This window comes from Phocoena sinus, chromosome 2, assembly GCF_008692025.1.
Source record: "Phocoena sinus isolate mPhoSin1 chromosome 2, mPhoSin1.pri, whole genome shotgun sequence".
Lineage (NCBI taxonomy): Eukaryota > Metazoa > Chordata > Mammalia > Artiodactyla > Phocoenidae > Phocoena > Phocoena sinus.
Window position 1 is genome coordinate 91,774,594 of NC_045764.1, and position 10,249 is coordinate 91,784,842.

Sequence of the window (10,249 nt, forward strand, 5' to 3'; positions counted from 1 at the left end):
GGTAGTTCTACTACTGATATAAATGAAAGCATCCTGAGACTTAGTATACCACTCCCTTTTATATGCATAATAATCTCAGGTAAAATATCTGAGCAATTTGTAAGGTAAAACCTCTATAAGTTTTACAACAATGTGCCTTTTTCTTTGCTTTGCTCTACTTTTCTTCTTTGCCTATTTCTAAGGCTGCCAGTGAACACCCTCTGCAATTGCTTAGTGTGTCAGGTCCCCAAGAGCCCCCTCCCCACCTCCTGGGTTTGATGATATGCTTGGAGGAGTCATAGGACTCAGCATAAGACTGTACTCATGGGTATGATTTACTACAGCAAAAGCATACAAAGCAAAAGAGCAAAGGAAAAGGTGTATGGGGCAAAGTCCGAGGGAAACCAGGCACAATCTTCCAGAGTCCGTGCCAGTGGAGTACCACAGGAGGTGCTTAATTCCCCTAGCAACTGAGTTGTGACATGCGTGAAATGCTGTCTACCACAAAAGCTCATTAAAGATGCAGTGCCAGGGTTATTATTGCAGGAGTCACATAGGTACCTTCTGCCTAGCACATACCAAAATTATCAAAACACACTGTACAAACGCCTTAGTCACAGCAAGCAACTCGTATCAGTGAGAGTGGAGGGAACCCTAGAAATCTAAGTTCCCAGATGCCAGCCAAGGACCAACCTTACAAGCAGGCCTTTCAAAGCATAGCAGTCAGGTCTGCTATTTTGCTGTTTTTTGCATACTTAGTGACAATCTCACAGGAATAAGCAACAAACTTTCAGATTCAAGACTCTTCTAACCCAGAAACAAGCATCTTTTAAAAAAACAAAATAATAAAGTTTGTTGCCTAAGATATGGTTAATGCACTCATGTTAATTATAGTTGTATTTGAGTTTTATTGAAAAGTGGAATGAAAATACATGAAAAACAAAAGAAAATTCAGTTTTGTCTTAATGAACTTGGAATCTCGGTATTTCAATATAAAGAGGGCTCTTTCAGTATTGCTAGTGGCAAAGTCTATAAATACCCATGTTATAATTGACTAGAAATGGATTTCACATGACTACATATAATGAAACAAAAATAAAAAGTTGATAATTACTTTTCATTAATAGTTTGAACATTAATTTTAGAAATAAAAGGTTAAGGAGGCACTGTAACATCATATTTATGAAGAAAATTTTCTTCAGCTAATACTCTGGGGATACAAGAGGAAATCTCCTTCTGTTGTTCTCGCCACTTGAGTATATTCTCTGCCAGTTCTGCTGTCTCAGCCACCAAAATATCCATCTCTGCTAAGGCTGTGCTCTATAACATTTGAAAGAAGGGGAAAACAGGAGAGAAATCATGTGTCATTAATACATTACTATATCATAAATAATTATGACACCAAAAGTTGACAACTCATCTTTTCCAGCCCCTTAATACAAAGGCTCCTTAAAATTGTGCTGTCCTACATGTTTTTCTTTGTGAGTTCATCTCTCCTTTGTCTTCAATGATCACCTCAATGCAGATGACCCTCAATCTATATTGTCAAACCTAATCTTCTTCCTAAAATTTAGTCCTACATTTCAGTTTGCTGGAAATCTCCATCTAGATGCATATTCAATATCTCAAGCTTAATTTAACCACAGTTCAACAAACCATGACTGAACATTTACTGTCTCTGCAAGACATATCAAAAAACAAACTCATTGGCTTCTTTAATCTCTTGATCCTACTTATCCTCAAGTCCCCAAGGCTAGAAACTTCATTCTTTGGATGTGTCCCTTGTCCAAATAGTAGCCACGTGCTAGAAATTTGACCTCCAAAAATCTACACAATCCTTTGTATTCCTATGCTTTAAATCTTTTATCTGAATGACTGTATTTATTCTCCAAGTTCCTCTGCCTTTTGTTCCTCTGCCTAGTCCTCTAACCCACAGTTCATCAAACTTTAATGTGCATAGGAATCACCTGAGGAACTTGTTAAAATGTAGATTCAGATTCTGAAGGTCTAAAGTGAATGAAGTCTGCAATTCTGCATTTCTAGCAAGCTTCCAGGTGATGTTGATGCTCTGCCCATACTTTGAGTGACAAGCCTCAGTCTACTTTATCCAATATTTTCTCCATGATTAAGGTACAGTCCTGCTCAAGTCAACCCTCTGTGCCCTTCTCTAAAAAACAGAAAAAAACATCCAGTGATTCCCCAGTACTCAGACAAAGTCTAAACTTCTTAGTCTGGTTTTCAAAATATTCCATAAACTAACCCCGAGTCAATCTCCCTCTCAATACCTTGAAGCACCAGCCAAAGTGGAGTACCACTCTTCCCTCAAACTACCTGTGCTCTCTAATTTTCATGGCTTTCCTCACATTGCTGCTTTCGGCTGAACTACTCTTTCTGATGCACATCCAGTTTTCACTGATTCTTCAAGATAGAGCTTGCTATTAACTCCTATTTAAAACTTTATTAAAGTATTCCTACTTCCTATCCTATTCCTAATCTCCCTAAAGTGAAAGTAATCACCCCCTTCCCTGTGTTAAAAGACAGCATCTTCTTTATAATTCTCTGCTGCACTCATTGTGCAAATACAATACTATAAAGTAGAGAGTATCTTATACTTTCTCTCACCAAACCTTGAGAATTTGAGGGCAGGGATTGGTCATATCCGTTTATCTCTCATGATACCTATAGCACAGTCCCTTGCACAATGAAGATAACACATATTTAATAAATATTGGAATAAAACAATGTAAAATGACTTCTAAATAAAGAAAAGGCATCTTGATTTAAAAAAAGTAATTTGCTCATAATATTAGCCAACAAAAAAGTTAGACAAGGAGATCACACATTTGAGATTCTAGTATAAAAGAACTAAAGATAGCTAAAAGCAATGTGAAAGGAGTTGATGAGGTACTTAAATGCTATTGGTAATACTCACCATTTTCTTTAGATTTTCATCTAAATGAGGGACATTTCTAATTATTTCAAGATGATCTTCTAATCTCTCAATGAAAGTTACTGCCAACTCCAGCAAATGCACCATGTATCTGAAGGAGGGAGAAAAAAAGTCAACTCTTTTTTTTTTTAGTTCAGGTATTTTGTGTTCTTTTTCCCTTTAATTAGGACTTTTAATATGAAATTAAGAGAATTACAATCCACCCAATGAGCCTTTAATAACCTTTCTGCATTCATGGAAATATCAGTGATAAAAAAGGTTCTTCTTCCGGGCTTCCCTGGTGGCACACTGGTTGGGAGTCTGCTTGCCGATGAGGGGGACGCGGGTTTGTGCCCCGCTCCGGGAGGATCCGGCATGCCGCGGAGCGGCTGCGCCCGTGAGCCATGGCCGCTGAGCCTGCGTGTCTGGAGCCTGTGCTCTACAACAGGAGAGGCCACAGCAGTGAGAGGCCCGCATACCGCAAAAAAAAAAAAAAGAAACAAAAGGTTCTTCTCTTTCACTTTAAACAGGAATTAACTTTTCATCCAAACACAAAAACAGAAAGAGACAACACTAATCATATCTGTAGCCCAATCTAATGTTAGACAAACATCAATGTTAATAATTTTCTCATATAAGTAAAAAATTGGGACTTCGGTGCAGTGGTTAAGAATCCGCCTGGGGCTTCCCTGGTGGCGCAGTGGTTGAGAGTCTGCCTGCCAATGCAGGGGACACGGGTTCATGCCCCGGTCCGGGAAGACCCCACATGCCGCGGAGCGGCTGGGCCTGCGTGTCCGGAGCCTGTGCTCCGCAATGGGAGAGGCCACAACAGTGAGAGGCCCGTGTACCGCCAAAAAAAAAGAAAGAATCCGCCTGCCAGTGCAGAGGACACAGGTTCAATCCCTGGTCCAGGAAGATTCCACATGCCACACAGCAACTAAGCCTGTGGGCCACAAACTACTGAGCCTGTGTGCCACAACTACTGAAGCCTGCGCGCCTAGAGCCCGTGCTCTGCAACAAGAGAAGGCACCGCAATGAGAAGCCCATGCACCACAACGAAAGAGTAGCTCCTGCTCGCTGCAACTTGAGAAAGCCCGTGCGCAGCAACGAAGACCCAAGGCAGACAAAAATAAAATTTTAAAAAACTTTAAAAAATAAATAAATTTTTTAAAAAGAGTGAAGAACTTAAAAAAAAATTTCTCCAGGTAAAACCTCACTCCATTTCAATCTACACATTCTTGGTGAAGGGTGAAGACAATAAGGATAAATGTACTTCACTGAAATAGCCTACACATGAAACTACTTTGAATCTTTGTATTTGCAAAATGCCTTAAAACTATTACTCAGTTCTTCTGATATATATAATGTATAATATACACATTAATGATATTTAACTACACTGAATAGATACTGAATATATGCACAAGAATGGGATTTGTATATTTATTATTTTACTGCAAGATAAAAGATCTGACACTTAGAGGAAATATTGATTTGCTCAGGGTCAGTTAGTGAGGCACTGGTGGAGAAAGTTAGCAATCAGATCCCCAGATGACTGCTTTTTAATTTTATTGTTATTTATTATTAATAATTACCTACACCTTCAATTTGATACTTTCCATACTCCTATGAGAAAGAGAGCAATAGAAAGCATCCCCATTCTATGGATTGGGAAACTAAGGCAAAAACTTAAATCATTTGCCCAAGGCTTTGAGGCATATAAACAGCAGAGGTGAGATCAGAACTGTTATTTTTCTCCTTTTAGTTGACATTGTTTTCATCTGTCCCTGCTTAAACTCCCCCAACAGAATTTTTATATAGAGGCAACATTAATGCAACAATAAATTTACATCACAGAAAGCTGTCTATACATAATAAAAATGATTTTTATCCACCTTACTATATGTTATGGATCTAATTTCTTTCATTAAAGTCATTATTTATAATTCCTAAGACACAATGGGCAAAAGGAATGTCTTTCTCTTAACCATTGCTACAATTCTTTAAAAGTAAAGGATTTTCTTTCTGGTTTAATGTATCAGCATTAATAATAATATTAATAGATACAATCACTCATATACTGTTTAATGAATTATGCTATGAAATAACTATTAGTCTAAACAAAAACTACCCTCAGGGAACATGTGTGACTGTTAATGTCTACTTTTTAGTCTAACCTGTGATAAACAGCTTCAATAGGCAAGTTTTCTTGGCACATGGGTTTCAACAGTCTTTGCCTGAGGGACCGCTTTTCTTTTAGCACCGCTTCCAAATGATTATTCATGCTTTGCAGAGTATGACACTTCTGTGCTACACAAACCAGAAACAGTAATTATAATTAGCAACAGGACAAGTTTTGAAGTCACTAATACTATCAATGGTCAAAAATTAATCCCACCATTTCTCTCCTAAATATCTCCCCTTTGCTGTCTTTAATACCAATACCAGTTTCATTTTCAACTATTTTCTCTTACTTTTCCTACTGACAACCCAATCTAGTGCTAAATTCTGTTTCCCAATTCTACTCCTAGTTCAATTTTTATAGCCAGAGCCATATTCTTCACATAAAGTGTCTGTCTCTAATATTCTATACTAGAGCATTAAAAAACAAACATTTGTCTTATAAGCTACTTTTATTTCAATATTTTCCCCAGAATTGTTAATGGTTGTCAGTTGTCTCTTCTTTTAAATTTTTATTTAGAAAAAATTTCAAACTTAAAAGTTTCAAGAATAGCTCATTGATTGAACTCTCATATACATTTCACCTAGACTCACCAACTAACATTTGGATACGTTTTCTTTTTTTCCCCTTCTTCTCTACATGCCCATACATATATTTTTGCTAACCAATTTGAGAGTAAGTTGCAGATGTCAGGACCTTTTACTCCTAAAACTTCAGCATGTATTTCCCAAAATAGGAACATTCTCTTATATAACTATACTACAAGTATCAAATTCAGATAATTTAACATTAGTACAATACTACCAATATTTAATACAGCCTATATTTAAATATCACCAAATATCCCAATAATGTCATTTATATTAAAAAAAATTTTTTCTAATCAAATATTCAATCCATGACTACCCTGTGCTTTAGCTGTCATGTCTCTTTAGGATCCTTTCATCTGGAAAGTTCCTCAGCCTTTGTCTTTTAAGCTCTACTGACTTTGTTAGCTTTGGGGCAATACCTGGAAAAATTATAATTTTATAGCCTAGTGCTTAAAGTAATCCAAGAAAAAGTTGAAATTTCAATGATTACTCATTTAACTAAACCACTTACCCAAAAAGGAAGGATGGACAACATCTGCTGCATCTTTTTCTAGTCTTAGGAGTTCAATTTCCAGGTTTTTCTACATTAGAAACAAAAAAACACTTAGCTCATGCAGAAAGTAGCCTGAAGTAAAGGCTTTGATAAAAATGGTCTTTAACTCAGGAATATTTAAGGGGACCAGGAGGATGATTTGTTATGAGAGCCCAGAGATTTACTGAATCTTTTCATTTTGGTGTTCAAGCCCTGTTGCTGCTACTGCTACTACTCCTAACTACTACTATGACCATTACTACTATTATTAACTACTGCAAAGAAAAGCCTATACGACTATGTGCTAGACACTGTTCTGCGTGCAAGAGGATTACTGCTGGAGCCAGTTAAGATTTTTTTCCATACTAGAGGTAGAAAGTAAAAACTCCAACATAACTTACCTGGTAGATTTCAGCTTGAATATCTGTGATCTGCTGTAGTCTGGAGAAGTTCACAAAGCAAGAAGTTGATTTCTTAGATATATTTAACATCTCCTATTGGTAAGTGAACAGAGAAAGCAGCAATATGTCAGAGTTTATGTGTGTGTTGGAATAGCATGGCCATGTGTCTAAAATATGAGGATATATTATGTCCAACGCTGCCCCTGAAAAATGAAATACAGAGTAGGACAGTGCAATGTATATTTCCTGTTTTTTAAAACCTGCATCATCACAAATCTTTTGCCCAAATATTAATATTTTAAAAATAAGAAAAACAAAGAAGAAAATCACTTCGTACTATTTCTTAAGGCATCATGCACAATAGACTGGCATTGCTGATAGCTTACCAAAAAATTCTAAAGTTGAAATTGTTGGAGAATCACTTCTACACAAATGACCTAGTCTCTCAGACCTTCCTGGGGCTAAAATTAAACACTTCCTGGGCTATGGAATCATTCACCTGATTCATTAAATGACCTCTATTGGTTACAAGTCATTCATACTGTCTCTTTCTGCATTCTCCCTCTCTTAGATAAAGGAATGTTTTGTCCAGGCATAATTATTCCTTGAAAAAGCCTACCCCCCCACCTCCTTTTTATCCTTTCATTCTATATTATACTGCTTTCTTAAATTGCAGGTTATCTCAGAATAAGAATATTATCTTGTTCATCCCTTGGCTTCATCTATAATTTTTTCTATCCTCTTTTTCTTCTCTAGAATGTTAGCACAGGACAGAACTTGAGATATCATATAGGCCAGGGATTGGGAAGCTACAGCCTATGAACTAAATGCACCCATTGCCTGTTTTTGTATAGCTTAAGGGCTAAGAATGGTTTTTATATTTCTTAATTGTTGGAGAAAAAAAATCAAAAGAAAAACATTATGACACATGAAAATTATATGAAATTCAAATTTTAGGGTCCAGAAATAAAGTTTTATTGAAATTCAACTTCACTCATTCATTTACTTATTATCTCATGTTGTTTTCATACTACAACAGCCTAGTTGCGACCCTATGGACCTAAAAGCCTCAAATACTTATGCTCTGGCCCTTCATAGCAAATGTTTGCTGACTGATGATAATCAATTTTATAACATTTATTGAGTTAGGCAATAGAAGATTCAAGGATGAACGAAACAAGCTCTCTGCCCTTAACAAGCTCATGATGGTTGGGAAGGAAAAGGTATTCCAGACAGAAAGAACTAAACATTATAAATGCTCAGTAACTGGGACTTCCCTGGTGGTCCAGTGGGTAAGACTTCGTGCTCCCAATGCAGGGGACCTGGGTTTGATCCCTGGTCAGGGAACTAGATCCCTCATGCATGCCACAACTAAGAGTTTGCATGCCTCAACTAAAGATCCCATGTGCTGCAACTAAGACCCAAGGAAGCCTAAATAAATAAATATTTTTAAAAAATAGAACAAAGCTGAAACAAACATCATTTTCTATAAGAGTTGTATCATATCACATCACAATTTTAAGCATCACTCAATTTTTAATTCACATGGGAGGATGTGCACTTAAGGGATGGACTGCTTAAAGGGATCATATAATACATCATTTTGAAAGAATCAATGACAAATCCTTGTAATAAAAATAGGTTTTTTATATGTAAAGTTTGATTAAAGTAAAATCATGCTACAAATCTTCAAAGTTTCCTCACTGGGCCTAGCTGTGCAGTGAGATTATAAGAAGGTCTTTTCAAAAAACATTTATTTACTTATTTATTTGTTTATGGCTGCATTGGGTCTTTGTTGCTGTGCATGGGCTTTCTCTAGTTGCGGCGAGCGGGGTCTACTCTTCGATGGGGTGTGCGGGCTTCTCATTGCTCTGGCTTCTCTTGTTGCGAAGCATGGGCTCTAGGTGCACGGGCTTCAGTAGTTGTGGCACCTGGGCTCAGTAGTTGTGGCTCACGGGCTTAGCTGCTCCATGGCATGTGGGATCTTCCCAGACCAGGGGTCGAACCCGTGTCACCTGCATTGGCAGGCCGATTCTTAACCACTGCACCACCAAGGAAGTCCCTATAACAAGGTCTTATGGAGCTATGGATTGGCAAAACAGGTATCTGTCTAATTAGTGTTACTTGAAGGACCCTACGAAGATCGTCCCAAAGACAACCCGCAGCCCAATTCTCAGTCCCAAATGTCTTATAGTATGAATTTACCAAATTACTTTGTTACAGAACTGGACAATACAGGTGAGAGCACTAGGTAATCTGGTAGCAAGAAAACACAGGAGAGAAGTGAGGAAGGTGAGAACTGGGGAGTGCTGTGGTTATGTTTTGCCTATTTTCCAACGCATTCATTCCTACCCCTCGTTTCTCCCCAAATCCTTAAGGTCTGGCTACTAGGTCTTCAAGTAATCTAGAAAAGTCCTTCAACAGACGTTTAAACTCTTTCAAGATAGTGTTACAGTATCTATCATCTATTACAGTTCATTTTAGAGATGATATAATGTGTCAGAAAAGGGAGGGCTCTGGGATCTAACTCTACTTCACTAGTTGAGTCGCCCTGGACACGTTTCTTGGTCTCCTCAGGTCTTAGTTTCTGCATCTTAAAATTACTGTAAGTAGATAGTAGAATTCTCTAATGACTCTTCTAGGTATAAAAAGTTGTCTATTTTTCATAAATCTTTCATCATGTGCATGGTGCTAATCTCTGTAGATGGTTTTACCTTTTCTATTTTTCTCAGTTGCCTTTTTGGTGAAATTCCTCAACTTCCTCATTGTCTCAAATTTTCTTTCCCTTCTCTCAACCTTCTCCCATTCCCTTGTCACATCTGCCATTTCTATTCCATTATTCCCTCACATCTTCAATTTCTCCCTCTGATGGCTTGTTCCCTTTGGCCTATGAACATGCTCTTCCCGCCGAACCTAAAACTACCACCCCTTGGCTAATCTCCCTCTTTTCTCCTTCTCAAAATTAATTCCTTCCTCCAATCATGTTCCAAGGTCTCTCGGGTCTTTTTCACCAATGTTTTTTTGTTCCCCCCCCCCCGGCCTTTAAAGATGCGTGCTTCCCTTGCCGCTCTCCTGTACCCGACGCCTCCCGTAATGCTTCAATATTTCACACAAACGAGCGTTCTTTGGGAACGTATGTTTTAACCACCTACCCGTTATTTCCTAACCCCGCCACCGATTACAATCTGGAGGCGGTATCATTGGATGAAAAAAGGCGGGTAACACTAGTCTTTATTACCGCCCAAGAACTGACCTGGGATAACTCGCCTGCCAGACACTTGAAACACCATCTCCTTAGAGCCCCGCTTTTGCAGAACCCACCGCGGACCAGTCACTTCTGCTGCCTACAAGGAGCTCCATCGGCCCCGACTCTAGAACAGCCCCCAGCCAGCACCCTCCCACCCACTCCCGCAGCCAGCACCACCACCTCACAGCTATCTTCTGTCGCCACCGTGGGCACCCCCTTAATGACGCCATCGCCCCCCACGCACCTGAGTAACCAACCCCGAAGCTACGAAATGTCCCAGCAGTAGCCCCGCAGCGTTTGGCTCGGACGCCGGATCCCAAGGGGTCGCCTCAGCCATGGCTGGCAGCCGCCTTTCCGGGTGGCGCAGAGAGTGAGCGGAACGCACCGCG

At 38.9% G+C, this 10,249-nt stretch overlaps 1 protein-coding gene across 4 annotated transcripts; it reads right to left on the reverse strand.

The window, feature by feature from the left end:
- Positions 1-867: 867 nt before the first annotated feature.
- On the reverse strand, positions 868-10,212 carry HAUS2 (HAUS augmin like complex subunit 2). Of its 4 annotated transcripts, XR_004348766.1 has the most exons (7): positions 10,105-10,212; positions 6,614-6,706; positions 6,192-6,261; positions 5,086-5,218; positions 2,912-3,020; positions 1,947-2,146; positions 1,200-1,299 (listed from the first exon to the last, which is right to left on the reverse strand). XR_004348766.1 is itself a non-coding variant. In XM_032624878.1 (6 exons), exons 1-6 carry the CDS (start codon positions 10,195-10,197, stop codon positions 1,135-1,137), a joined length of 663 nt encoding a protein of 220 aa, XP_032480769.1. In that variant the 5' UTR covers positions 10,198-10,212; the 3' UTR covers positions 868-1,134. The 4 variants fall into 4 exon arrangements, 3 of the variants coding, with proteins under 3 accessions (XP_032480769.1, XP_032480770.1, XP_032480771.1); XM_032624878.1 differs by lacking the exon at positions 1,947-2,146 and having other exon boundaries at positions 868-1,299; XM_032624879.1 differs by lacking the exon at positions 1,947-2,146 and having other exon boundaries at positions 868-1,299; positions 6,614-6,816; positions 10,105-10,202.
- Positions 10,213-10,249: the final 37 nt, after the last annotated feature.